The sequence below is a fragment of the Apis dorsata genome, unplaced genomic scaffold (genome assembly GCF_000469605.1).
Source record: "Apis dorsata unplaced genomic scaffold, Apis dorsata 1.3 scaffold_591, whole genome shotgun sequence".
Classification (NCBI taxonomy): domain Eukaryota; kingdom Metazoa; phylum Arthropoda; class Insecta; order Hymenoptera; family Apidae; genus Apis; species Apis dorsata.
In genome coordinates, this window is record NW_006263796.1 from 49,952 (window position 1) to 65,285 (window position 15,334).

At 33.1% G+C, this 15,334-nt stretch overlaps 1 protein-coding gene across 8 annotated transcripts in view; it reads right to left on the reverse strand.

Moving 5' to 3' along the window:
• Nucleotides 1-15,334, reverse strand: part of LOC102676482 (fasciclin-1) — a 308,866-nt gene that overhangs the window by 40,507 nt on the left and 253,025 nt on the right. For all 8 annotated transcript variants that reach the window (XM_031513134.1, XM_031513132.1, XM_031513135.1 and 5 more), the window contains exons 6-7: nt 13,609-13,774; nt 13,329-13,489 (exon numbers count right to left, since the gene is read on the reverse strand). In XM_031513134.1, the coding sequence (XP_031368994.1) occupies nt 13,329-13,489; nt 13,609-13,774 (327 nt within the window). The remainder of the gene's footprint in view (nt 1-13,328; nt 13,490-13,608; nt 13,775-15,334) is intronic.

Genomic DNA, 15,334 nt, shown 5'->3' on the forward strand with positions numbered 1-15,334 from the left:
CAAAATTATTTGCTTCAACTCTCGCAAAAGATTGATTCAAAGAAAGAAAAAAAGGGAAAAAAAGAAAATGAAAATAAATACTTTATCAAATCACTCCCTTCCAAAATGATTTATTCCAAGTCCGGCGAAAAAGTCTCGTTGCAAAAGAAAAAAAATACTCGATCAAATCGTCCCCTTTCCGTTCGCCCAAATTGATTTACTCCAAGCCTCGCGAAAAGAGGGTCGAGAAAATCGTGGGGCCGAAATCTCGAGTATATCGTGGCAACAACGTTTGAGAAATGAAAACTCGTAATAACATCGGGAATCGCATCGTTTCGTAAAAATTGTTTTTATAGAAACGGCCGAATGCACGCGTTGCAAGCGACAGGGACGAATGAACGGGGAAAGGGGGCGAAGGTGGCCAACGAAGTCGCGGCATAATGCGCGGTTTATGCGATCCTCCTTTAATTATTTCGCCAGATGGTTCCGTGGAGGATAAGGTAACGATTTAAGCGGGGGGAGGGTTTTAAATGGCAGACGGGAAAATTTAAAAGGCTGTGGTGGCCGCAAGGTCGGCAATTTGCGTTGGTTCCGTCTTTTAATTGAAAGGTCGAAACGCGTTATTGCTTTTTCCGCCAACCCCATTTATATCGGTTCATCTCTCTCGCTGGCAGAAACACGCGAGCGTCTGGCCACGACGCTCGTAACGCCACTAAGAATCCATCTATCCAAATAAATTAATCCATCCGTCCAAATAAATTAAATGCGAGAATGATAGAATTCGAATGGAAGTTTCGCGGGGAGAAGGGGAAAAAGGGAAGAAAAGAATTTCTCTCTGTTATTTTTATGAAGTTTCGATAGTATTTATCACGTTCAGAATTTCTCGATTTATCTTGCGTGATTTTTTTTTTTAGAAGCTAGATATTTCTAGAATAATTGAAATGAATTGTAATTTTGAGGTTTGGTTAAATTTTATATCGTTAGGCAAACTTATGTTTCTTACAAGAAAATTGTAATTTTTTCTAAGAACCATATTTCTCGCAAAAAATAAACAAATTACTTCAAAATAATATTAAATTCATAGTTATGATAATTTTTCCTTTTTTCTTTCAAAGAATCAATATTCAATTTTAATATTCTCAATCGATTAACTAAAATTTTGACTAGATCTTAATTCCTTAAAAAGAAAAATTCTAACACCTTATAACAGAAGCGGTCGAGCTAAGAAAAAGCAAACTGTAAGAATTGCCAGGGAGAGGCATTCCCAATTCCTCTGCATAATTTTCGATTAGCGTCTCGTCCCGGGAAACTACAAACATTAAACTTTTCCTCTTACGAGAACCTGTCGATCGCCTTGCGGTCTCAAGAAGCTTCCAAGTCGTGCAAGAAAAATTGTCTTTCTCCGAAGGAAATTCACGTGGGAAAGCTCGATGGTTGTACGGCACGTAGGCTAGTAGTCTTTGCACGTTCAGGAATAAGAAACTTTTCATGACCTCGTGAAACTTCGTTCATCCTGACAAGCCACGTTTTTCTATTTTTTTTTTTTTTTTTCTTTCCTCCTGCCTTACGTAAGGGAAGAAGTGCTTAAAGATTTCATTTCTAAGGCCTGTCGTTGACCGTGACAAAGCTGGACGAATATGGTTAAGCACAGAAATGAAAAAGATGGATTTTAGATGAGAAAAAGATTTTTAAAAATACCAGAATTGAGAAACGTTCGAATAAAAATGACAATTTATAGAAGATTTTTAAAAATTTTGCCATTCCATCTTTTTATATTGATTTGTCTCGTTGAATTGATAAATTATTTATAATAAATTCTTATTAAGGATCACTCACGTCACTTCGTTATTCGATTTGCATCGAAGCTTTGAATTGAATTTAGTATTTTGCTTGCATTCCTATTTGTGTACAAATGTTATCCGAATTATCGACGTTCCACTTTACGTTCATGTAAATTTAACATTCATTTCGCATTATATAACTGTTAAAATCTCTATGCACATTGTAATTTAGCTACACCGTTCCTCACAGTTCGACGTATCGATGGTACCATTTGCGAACAATTTACATTCGCCAATTATTATTATCTATTGTATTTTTCGATCCTAAAAACCATATTGAATCATGAAGACAATTCTTGTATTTGATCGTTCTTTAAAATATTTCAAATTCATGAAATTTGATTAAATTACATTTTCCACTAAAAATTGTGATTTATATTTACTTTGGAGATCTCGACCGTGCTTTGAAATTTATTTTCTTAAGGAAATATATAAATCAATCTTTTCGAGAAAGTTTATGAAAGTTTACCGATTTCCTTCCATGCGGAAAATCCTATTTCTCTAAAGCTAATTTATGCAGTCCCAATCTTGATAAAGGTATTCCCAGCTTGGCTCATCGGCCGTTTATCCTTCGTTTCGAGAGGAATCCCGCTGTTATGCTTTATTTTTACACTTGACAGAATTGTTTGCGCAAGACTTGCGCACGAGAACGATCATCGTCGATTTTTTTCAACCCCGAATTTTGCATGAAAATGGCTTGAATACGATATGAAAGGAAAATAAAGAGAGGCTTTCGAGTTTGCTCTCGATTGAAAAAAACCGAAATGAAATCGTTGCTTTTTACTGATTACACTTGCATTATTCAATATCCTCGATCGAGATATAAATCGTATTTTAAATCGATGGTAATTGTTAATTTAATTGAAAAATCGACGGGAAAAAATATTTGATTTTAACGATATATCGTTAAAATGATTTCTGCAGATCGCTTATTTAATCGAAAAAATTATTTTTTAAAAATTTTTTTTTTAATCCTATATAATATATATTTCTCTCTCTTTTTAATATTTTTCTCGATCGTTGAATCACGATTCTTTAGATTCTCTAAGATATTCTGTAAGATTTACGAGAAACGATGTTTCAAAAAATATAATCCTCTTGCTAATCAATATATATACATTTCTTTTTTTAACGACACTCGGAGGATTTGGAATCGTAGTCGCGAACTTTTCCACGATAAATCAATTGGAATTCCACGGCGGCTTTGTGTGAATCACAATGTGGGAGGGCCGTGCTCGCCACTCCTCTTCCAGGTCGATTAATAATTTATCGTCGACTGTAAATTTTGGTCAGCGTGAAATTAATAATACAGCATTTTATACGTAGCCACAGACGAAATCATATTTCTTGCAAATGCTTTTGCAATCATTTATTTTGGCGGGAATGGAGGTTAGGTCGCCGTTTCCAATGAATTTTCCAATAAATTCGACGTTGATGCACATAATCTATGCGATAACATTCGACTTCCACTTCCTTAATTAAAAAATAATTTTTGTATATGTATATACAAATACATACGACAGGAGTAGCACAATAGTCTCAATAATCTCGTGGTGAATGCATAGAAAAAAAAAAGAAAAAGAAAAATAGGGAGCTTTGGAACTTGAGAGAGTGTATATAGGCGTAAACGATTTCGAAAGTTCTAAAAGCTGGTCAAAAAAGGATGCTAGCTAAGATACAAGTGAATAACTCTTCAAAGTAAATAACAAGCGAATTGAGACGGAAAATTGTTTCTTTTTAATTATTTCTTCTTTGACTATAAGGAATAAACTCGATTCGATGAACATGTGTACGGGAAACTCGTATGTATCTATATACAAGTGTAATGTTACTGTAATATTACTTAAGGTATAGTTATCGTTGTTATGTGCACGGATACAAGAGAGAGAATGTCATTTTTATTAGAGCAATGAAAAAATTTTAAATATGTATATATTCAATAAAAAATAAAAGAAAAACAAATAAAGAAAACTTTCATTTAAATTATATAAAATTAGAAGAAAATAATGGTAGTTTTATTCTGTATAATAATTACATATGATTATAATTTATCGTCCTTGCAATAAATTATAACACAGATTAGTGATCGTCAGTGGATTAAATGATTCTCGTGGCGTAGTTTGGTTGCCAAAATTATTATATTTGTACATATTTGTATATATTTGTTTAATTATGATGTTGAATTATGCGTATTGATTAATTATATATTATTTCTTTGATAGTGTGAATAAAATTTAATAAGATAATATATTAATTTTAAAGTTCATCGTACATTTAATAAATAAAAACAATCAAAATATTATTTCGAATATTGTAAAATTAAGTATTATAGTGATTCAGGAATTTAATTTAATCTAAATTTAATAGATTAATAAAAAAGTTAAAAATAAACGTTTATTTTCTAAAATATGAAAATTATTTCAAAGGAAATCAATGTAAATATTTGCTGTATATAAACTTTTACTTGCTTACAAAAACTGATCTGGCAAAGATTGTACGATAACTTGAATGGAATCAAACAATAATCGATTTTTCGATATTGTTACGAACTTGCATTGTTATATTTATCTATCGAGGCAAAAAATATCGACAGTTCGAAGTTTGTGATGTACAAAAGAGAAGAATATAGACAATATAAAGTTTTGTACACTATAACTAATTGCTCTCGTCCGACAAGACAATACTTCATGAACAATGAATCTTGAAAATTAAAATATTAAAACTAGTTAAAGATTCTCGATTGAGCAGAAAAACATGGATAAATCGATAAAACTCCAACGATATAATAAAAGAAAACAAAGTACAAACTTTTTTAACCGATTATTTTACACTTATACATAAACTTTTACATAAAATCGATTTGTTTCTATCTATTTAATCAATTCACTATATTAATATTATTAATAATGGTACAAAAAAAAGAAATCCATTAATCTTTTCTAAAAATAACAAACGATAAAAACAAAGGCACAAAAATAAATTTAATTTCAACTCAAAATAAACGAGGATAATCGTTCAGACTCGACTGATTTTGCACCTCACGAGGCCATCATCCACAAATCCGTGATACATAATGCTCACACCACGAGTCTCAAATAAATTCCAGTGAATCCCACCGAGTAATTCGATGCGATTTTATCCCGGAAGCTAGCTACGAAAAGGAACGAAAACACAACCCTCTCCATAGGCGACCTTCCCATCCGTGTATCCGTGCACGCTGCAATCACAGTAATTGTAAAAGTATAGCGGTAAATGTATATAATCGTGTCGGCGCAGATACATGTCGAAACGTGTCCCTCGTTCAAAAGTGCGTGAACGAAAGGCGAGAGAGCACAGTCCAAGATACTGTAAAGGGCAGAGAGAAGAGGGCGTCGGAGGGGGTGAAAAATCTAACAGAAACAGGGTGAATATTGCGAGCAGAGGCGAGAGAGATCTGCGGTGAGACACACGAGGCGGTGCAGAACACGAGTTTTCTGTGCTCCCCTACACACCAAATTACTGTGTGTTCTTTTTTTTTTTTTTCGGCTGTCTTTTGTATTTTCTTTAACCCTCCTTCGAGAGTTCTTTCTGCTCTTGTCTCAATGCCGACTTTTTTTTTTTAGCGAACCTGAAATTAAGTGATTAGTACATCACCTCCTGAAACGAAAATCGAATAGTAATTAATCCTCGTTGAACAGAGAAGGAAATAATTTTTGAAAAGAAAAAAAAGAAAAAAAGGATCCGTTGACTTTCTTCGGATATAATTCCGGAAAGGAAAGAACTCGCGACGTCGTTTCAGAAGGTTTACCGGGGCACAAATACACAACACACAAGAGTGGACCAAAGATTGGATCAAAGAAAGAAAAAGTTGCGGATAAATAATAATAATATCGCGGAGGAGCCTACGAATACTCCTTTGATCCAATGTCCGATCCTGAGGGAGGATCTGGTGCAGACAGTAGGCGAGACGTGCCGAGGATCATTGCTGAAGAACAATCGATATATCGCATGTGATGACAGCTGTCTCGTGAACATTCCATTTGCTGTCCTGTGTAAAACGTTTTGTGTATATGGGTATAATATACACGATTATATAAACACATCCATATATATATATGTATACACGTGATGATATCGTACATGACGTGCGTTACGATCACCTGTGTGACAGTTTTTGGGGAGAGAGTGAGGTGATGACGATTCGGCCGTTGATTTGTATCGGTGGGACACGCTGGATGAGCGATCGTGTGACAATCTACCCACGAAAGCTGGAAATGGAACTGGACCAGCGTTCTTTGTTTTGCAGAGTGGTGGAAAAAAATAAAAATAAATAAATAAATAAAAATTCTGATTCAGAATTTTGAGAATTGATGGTACTTGGCGAATGAAACAAATGGAGAGAATTTTTTTAATAAACGCGAATTGAAAAAATAATATTTTAAAAAAAAGTAAGTAATATGGAAAGCAGCCGATAGGATAATATGGAAATAGAATTTCCACGTGTTTCGTTCTTTCAGCCGAACACCGTGCCTCACGATGATCCATTTCCAATACAGCAAAAAAGTGAATGAACGTATTAATGGAATACGGTTTACAATTTAATATTACTTCGACGCATCGATCACTGAGAATGAACGAGGCGAATGCACAGGGAATTTCAGCAAGCTTATACTCGATAGGCTATCTATGAGTATTGTATCTTATAAAGTATCCTCGATAATCTATTTAATACGTAACATAACATATTCTTTGTTTATCCAAATATATATATATTATGAATTAAATCACCGATGTGAATATATCCTATCGCATTTATCGTGATAGATAAACATTATGACAAGAGTGGAATAGAAGAAAAGAAAAATTAGAAAAAAAAGTATACAGAGTTAACATTTACTTCTCTCTGATATAGTGGAACGCGAAAAAAAGTGATTAAGGTAATTTCATTATTACAACTCTCTGGGAAGTCGGCGGTATTACGATGGAAACGAGTGTTTAAAATGAAACGTCAATTATCGCTTTAGCAGTCGGATCTTTTGGGCTCGTTGGTGCGCGACAAGTTCCGTGCAATTTAAATTCAAAAGGCTATGGAGCAAGGTTTTGTAACCGGATCCAAGAAGAAAATCAAAGCAAAAACTTTGTTCTAATGTAATTACAATGGCTGGGTAATTAAGGGCCACGGAATTCATTTAGTGACCTTTTGGTATTTATAAATGAAGCTAATTCAACTTGCCCTTTGGCTTTTAACGTTGAAATAAAGAATGACGAGATCCAAGTGGATCATGACCGAGTGAGAAGAAGTGCTAGTCATACTGGTTAATTCGCATTTCATTTTTGAAACTGACATGAGATTTATTTTGCAGATGCAGATAAATCCAATTTTGTTGATTTTCCGTATTTTATGTCATCCGATAAAGTGCTCAGAAGAGATATCAGTGTAGAAAAGATGACAAATTTAACCATAGATAACTGGAAGGAATAACTCGATTCATAAATTCGATTTCAAAATTTCTTTGGAAAAATTATAAAGCGAAATATTTCAAGTTTTTGATCTTAAATTTAAACATTAAAAAATGAATATACTATACAATAATACAGTTGCAATAGAATTTGAAAAGTTGCAGCATAAAATATAACATTTGGAATTATTATTTGTTTTGCTTTGCAATCCCAATTTCATAAATTGTAAATACATTCATAAATATTCGAATATTATAATCGATTTACAATAACAATATATTATCAAAATGTACAACTGATAATCTGATATATTCATTGAAAATTGTGACAATCGTACATTTTTATTCATCAATTCCAAACGTCATTCGTTGTTCCTGTCGAAAATCAAATTAAACGGAGAACTTATATTTATACGAAACCTGTCAACCTCCCCAAATTCAACATTATGAAACATACATCAATTAAACAAACAAGCGCTTCTCAGCTCCATTTTATATCAAAAATATTAATTTCCTTAATCTACATTCAAGAAACGAGATTCAACACCAAATATAAATAAATATACTTCTACAAATCTTCCAACAAAGCAACAACGAGGTAATAAACCATACATTCTCTGCAATACAGGATACGTCGTTTGACTCAAGGTTAATTTTAGTTTAATAAAGATGAGTTGCAATCAAAGATCAAAAGGCGAAGAGCCCGTGTGACGAAAACAGCGTCCAATAACTCTGTCGAGAATGGAATCCAGAGATCAAGAACGTGGGATTTAGAGGTGTTCCCGTGGGAGGATAAGGAATGCGGATGTTGCCTCGTCTTTGTTATTAACTCGTTTTTACACGTGGCGCGACACGAGACTGTAATCCGATTTGCCAGAAGAAAGTACAAAGGTATATACACGATCTCTCGTCGAGTGGAGTGTATTCACTGTCGGTGAAATAGAAGGCGAAAGGAAGAAGGGGAATAAAGGGATTACGTTGACGAATAAACTGTTAATGAAATTGGCTAACCGATAACAATATACGAGGTATAATCTAGTGATTTGGAAAGTAGACGAGAAAGGTATTACAGAAATGATGAGAAAAGCCTTTTTGAGAAAAATATACGAATCTAAGATTTAAAAGATTAGAATTGTGCCTTTTCTTCGAACAACATTTCTGGATCATCTGAAGATTGGACAATGGATATTGTATACTTAAATTATTTGAAATTAAAAGAATTAGATTTCACATTTATTATCTTTAAAGAAAAACATTACTTGAAGAGAACAATAATAAGATAATAAATCTATTAGGAAAATTCAGGAATATTTCAAGATATTGGAAGATTCAATTTAAGTCTCTACACTGGATGGCTTGTACTACACAGAATTCTGCTGTCATTGCTATAAATTATTCATATTATTTTATTAAATTAAACTCAGTATTATATACATCACAAACGTGAAGCAATAGAAAATTTAAAACTTGAAAAAGAAATGCTGAAGATTTAAACAACATTCGTATTTCATTTCATTTACACCGAAAGATAACTTCGCTTGATTCGCACAATCGTTGGTGGCATTTTCGCGGGTTCCTACATGATTCACCAACCGAGTGACACAATAATAAAAGCTGAGATTAGAATCGTTGCTATACGACGGCGCGACGTCACGGTGCTTTGGATAGAATCTTTACGAGCTTCGTAAACCACGACTCTTTTATCCCGTTTCCGCTCGTGATTCTTCGCGCGGATCGTTGGCTTATCTTGTAAACAGGACTCGATGCTCTCGTCGTCGTCGCAAATTGATAGCATCAGTTCGATATCTGCGAACGTTTTACGGATATATAGAAGGGAATTTCGATTGGAATTGTTAGAAGAATCGTTATCGTCGAGGGGTGGTTTCCACGTTCGAAGTGAATTTGCGAAATTTGCACACGAATGAGCGGATTTTCTACCAATCTAGAGCGCGAAGTCGTTGACGTTGATGAAGGAATAATGGAGATATTGGATATTGGTCGATATGGCGAATCGGATAATTTTATTTTTTGGAAGATAAAATGATTTTACAAATTGAAATACTTATATAATATATTCTAAGAATATCTATGCTTATAAGGAAATCTATTTCTATGGAAAACGAACTTTTCAAATATTCAAAAGTTTATTTAATTTGAAATTGTTTGACTTCGAAGATATTCGATTTTCCCTTTCTAGAAAAGAAAGGAAGAGCTTTACTTTGTAAAGATCAATTTCCCAACTTCTATATTGTAACTTTTAGAACTCCGTTTTCCACAAAGTAAGCAGAAAGATTTTCCAAGAAGAAAGAAGTTAATTTTCTCAAATTGAAGTGAATCTAAAAAATAATTAATATCACGGATGATATTTTTTTTGATCGAAAAAAGTTGTCCAAAGGAAGTATTTGAAATATATTGTTATCGTAATAGAATAAGAAAAACGTGTGCAACTGGTACTTTGATAAATTGACAAAGTATTTCAAAGTACGTATAGAAAATTAAACGAAATCACTTTTAGAAAAATATTTCCAAGTTTTCATCGAAAAATAAATATATGTATAATAACCATATATTTAAACATATATTGCTGATAAATAACGATGCACAAAATATGCGATTTTAAAATAAATATATGTTCCATTCATCGAATCCATTTTTATAAGCATCTTCGATTAAATTAAAAATATATCGTATATGAGAACATGACAGAATTAATTTGATGGCCGGCTATAATGTACAAGAACACGTGTCAATTATGTTAAAAGTGTTTCAATGTTAGAATTATTGAGAAAATTGAGAGACATACGAGATGTATGCGAAGTATTACATAATATTGAATCTTTCGAAGTTCAAGAACGTCATGAAAATAGATCATCAAATTTTTTCACTTGCAAGATTTTTCCTGAAATAAAACATTGTTGTAAGCTGGAAATTTAGAATAATTATCAAGAAATGATAAAAAGAAAAATAAAATAAATATTTTCGAATAACTTTTCAAATGTTATAAAATTTTAGATAATTGAATATAAAAAAAATTCATCTCTACATAATTTATATTTTTTTTTTTAATATGCAATCAGACTTACGGAGTCCACTTTTCCTCTTAACAAGTAAAAATATTGAAATACATTGAATTTATCCTTAAATCGAGTTAAGCTAATTTTTCTTTGACCTGGATCCAAGAATTTCTCTCGAATTATCCCAACACCAAGGAACACGAATCTGTGCAACGACACAGAACAAAAATCATAACAAAGTTTCCGAACGCAAATAATCTCATAATTTAATTTCGTGTCTTCGAAAGATTTGATATCGTGGTTACGAGAGTAGTGAGAAAATTTATTGAAACGAATAAACTTCGAAATTTCACTTATAAATATATCGTAATAGAATTTTAAACGATATGACGATCAAAGAATAATAATTTTTTAAAATATCAAATTACAACGCTCTAACGCAAAAAACTTGTGAACTTTATAGGAATTTTATATATATCTATTAAAAGGGAGCAATCTTAAAACAGATTAGAATAAAAAAATTTATACAATATTCTCGTTAAATCTTATTAAAATAAGAAAATATTCAAAGCATTATAATTTTGAAGATAGTGATTTTCGAATCACAGGTGAATAATCATTAGAAAGATACAATTTTGCTCTTTAAAATATTTTCTCAATTATTTCGATGTGACTTCCAGTTTTCAGAGATATATAAAGATTTACTACCTCCTGTTATGCGGATCTGTCATTTCTATTTCGTTTTACTGATCTATGCCAAAGTTCAGACAAGTGATAAATTGGATAAATTGGAAGAACGTAATACGCATTTCCAAGAAGAAAAAAAATATTGATCACGAGCGCAATGTTTGCACAATCTCAAGAAATATCCTCGTATGCCAACAATCGATTGAAATGTAACAAAATAAAACAAAAACACGACTTCAATGATTTCTTCCCTGAGTGAATTTCGACGACAAAAATTTTTATATGAATTCGACGAACTGTTGCTGTTGATAGAAAATACACAGAGACGTAATTCAACATATAATATTTTCCAATTATCGATAAAATTACTATTCCTATCACGAGGTAATAAAATGTAATCGAAGGCGTTCCGATTTTCAGTGACATTTATTGTGAATTCCGAGTGCGTGATGCATTAGGAAAGCATTAGTATTCGCGGGTTCCGATGCGTTCGTACACTGCGAACGTGATATGGCGCGTGGCGCACGATGCAATGTCAAAGGATCTCGGTGGCTCTATAGATACGATGTCATACAACGCGAATGTGTAATCACTGCCAGTTGGGACGGTTGTGTACATATATTTTGACACGTGTTACGTAGCCACGAAAGCCACATCACTCAAACCGAATGGGGTAATCGTTATTGCGCGAAATTTGATGGACTGTTACTCCAAAATCCTAACTTGCAACACGCCTGTGGACCTCCAACATTTATCATGGGAATTCTTAGGGAAGGATTCCATCTTTCAATCGCGCCAATATGGATCGATATTCGTTACATCCTGTATGGACAAATAGGTTCCTTTTCAATATTGTATATATATATATATATATATATTATATATATATAAAAATTTTAATACGATTGAATATTGAATTGTAAGTTGTTGAATATTATAGCAACTGTATTATTGCACGTATCATAAGATAGGACGCAATGAAACTATAATTAAATAATTCGTAATGATTGAAATGCATAAAGGATTTCTATACGTCGTAATTATAATGTTTGCGAAAAATTCGACTGTTTCTTCACGATATTCGACACAAAATTGTACGAAATTTTATGAAGGAAGAGAATCGTAAAAGAAGGTGAACTTATCGAGAAATCTAAATTATTGATAGGTGATTAATAAGTTTTAACATTTGGACATGGCCGTAATGCCGCGGGCTGTGCTGAACAAAGCCAAATCTATTGAAATCGAAGGCTTTGGAAACGCGAAAAAGGACGAAGAAGGTGCAGAGGTAGTTCGAGAGAGCTTTCATACAGATATCAAAAGGAAATAACGTCCACGACAATAAGGAAACTCGACGTCATTCTTTCTTTCGCCAAGTCCGCCAAGTAAGCTCTGAAGGCACAATACGGTAAATACATTGCGAATCACTTATATAAACTAACACCTTGAACAATTTATTCTTTTATAATTTCGCGATGAAATACGAAACAAAACACGCTTTATGACGTGAAATATAAATTCAAAAGATCCATTTAATGTCTTTCTCTATCATTTTTAAGATATACAAAGTTTTTGAAATTTTCTCAAAGTAGAGAGACAAAAAAGAATTGTGAAATGAATAAATTGCATTGGAGAAATCTTCAATTCTTCCTTTTTTAAAAGGAGTAAAAGAGAAGAAGAAGAAAATAATGTAACAATAATCAATATAATACAAATTTATCGATACCTATTTCAATTTGCAATGATAAAATTTCAAATTTAATCAATTTCGTAAGCATGTGTTTATTAATTCAAACGAATGGAAAATCAATATCGTGAATTTATATTATATAATCATAAAAAAATATACAAAACACATACATATTATGCGTTATATAAATTTATTGGATGGAAATTTGTGAATTAGAATAAACGATCAACAATTTAATTTCACACAAACATTATTATCATAAATAATCGAGATTTTCAAATATCTTTTTCTTTCTTTATTAAAACAATTTAAAATAAAAATTTAACCTATATGTAATCACTATATCGATCAATTCTATTAAAAGATAGCCTTTCGAGCATGTTCCTGCTGAACCCGCTTAATTCACGCGACGAATTGATCCGCGACGAGACGTTTAACGAATTCATATTCGGGAACTAACTGTCATTGTTTGCGACAGACAATGGGATGACATGAATAGATGATGAGGATGCGGTAGTAAGACACGTTATCGTCGTACGACTCGCACAATCGTTTCGATCCTTCCTGGGATCGATTATCGCTGTGCGTATTTATCACTAATGAAAAAAAAAAAAGAAAAAAAAAAGAAGAGAAATACGAAGTAGATAAAGAATAAAAGAGAGAAAACTAATTAAGCACTGACCTCGAGGAAGTCCTTCACCGTGGTGTCGACGACCATAAGAGGTCGTTGGATCAAGTGGATCACACCGTTGCGCACAGGGATGTTCGGTTTAATTATTTCTGCCAGCACAACTCCACTTGGATGTCCCGCGTCACCGACCAAAGTGTTCGATTGTACGTATACTGAAAATAATACGCGTTGCCAATTATAATTAAATCAATGAATCATCTCATTACATGAGCTTCCAGCTTGAAATTTAAATATTAGATATATATATTACATTAGATATTTAATTTTTTACCTTTATCATGCTCCTTGAGAAAACTAACGGTGACTTTAACGTTATCAGAGAACGCAAGTGTCTGATAAGGTACATTGTGAGGCGTAGGTGTCGTGAAGAGGACGTGGTTAGGTATTACGTGGCCATCGATTACCACACGGTCAACCTTTTCCGGCCTAGGTGATGGCTGAAAAAGAATAGTAAAGATTTAAATTCAAATTTTCCAAAAGAGAAATATTTAATAGCCTTCAACAGAATTTTCTTCAACAAAATATTCGATGCATACTTTTACACAAACAGTGTAATTAGAAATTGGATAAGAGTGGTTTTCTTTACCGAATTCTCGCTTCAATTCTCAGACTGATATACGTCTACTAGGAAAATTTATCAATTTATTTTAAAATAATCCTGAAAGACTTTCCGGATTCACGGTCATAAGAGCTCTAAACTCTACAGATTCTTGCATTCTGTACAGATATTCGTTTCGAACTACATATTCCTCTATTGTTATAAATTTCCGCTTAAAAAGATTTCCACCGGTTATATATCCCGAATCCCTTGTCGTCTATTGATCGGTTTTCCGATCGAACAGGTTTTGGACCGTTCAATTTCCCGTTTCGCGTAGATTTCTAGAATTTTCAGCTCCGTCCTGAACGCGTATTGAATTGGAAGGGTTTTCGGTTACTCGGATCCTCGATTGCGCATGTTCCAAATTATTCGGCTTCCTGACTATACGAGTTTCCCCCTGCTCTACGAGTTTTGCATTGCCCGGTCCTCTGATTGCGCCAGCTTCTTGATTGATAGGATCCGCGATGATACAGATTGCCACCTATACGAATTCTAGACGCCCTATGCGGACGCCTGATTGCACGACAATGAATTCACGATAAGGGAGAAAGCTGATGATTCTCCGTATTTGATTTCTAATTACTCCATTGTTGGTCCTCTGATTAATTTTCCATCGGCCGTGTGTTTCCATTCACGTTTGATCGATTTTTGATATTTTACGTTCTGTCTATATTTTAATATTTTTCAATTAAAATTAGAATCCATCGGTAATTAAATAATTTTTTTATATAAAATCGTAGCTAATTAGCCATATATTTCAAATAATTCTCTCTCAAGCGATAATAGAATCATTATCAAAATATAATATCATTTAAATCATTCACAAAGCACAAATATGTGTATAATATTGCATACAGGTAACATAATACTTTACTTAATTATTAAAATAATGGTTACAAATAATATTTGCATAATATTCATTATACCATTCAATAAATATATAATAATTAAAATTATTTAAAGAAAGAAAATCAGAGAAAAACAAGACAATAGCATTCCAAAAAGAACGCATCTCTATTGTCAAAATTAACAAAACAAATTTTTCCTTCATTCATTTATTTTTAAACAAAATATTCAAATTCGCATATCCAACAACGAGCACTCGTTAAATCCTATCACGCGTAACAAGACAACACCCCCTCCTCGCGGAAACAATATCCTCCCTCAAAAAATCGCATCGTTCTCGAGAAACATTTAATTAACCGGTCGATAAGGCATCGCGTCTCATTAATTACTTGCACTTTCTGGCTGAAACATTTCAACCCTTGTCCCACCCTCCATCTCCTCGGGATTCCAGCCAGCCCCAGGCCTCGCAGTGTCCATGTAAACGGCCCCTAATGCGGTGTAATCGCGTAAAACCGCGGAGGCGGACGACCACTACGTCAAAGAGGGAAGGACG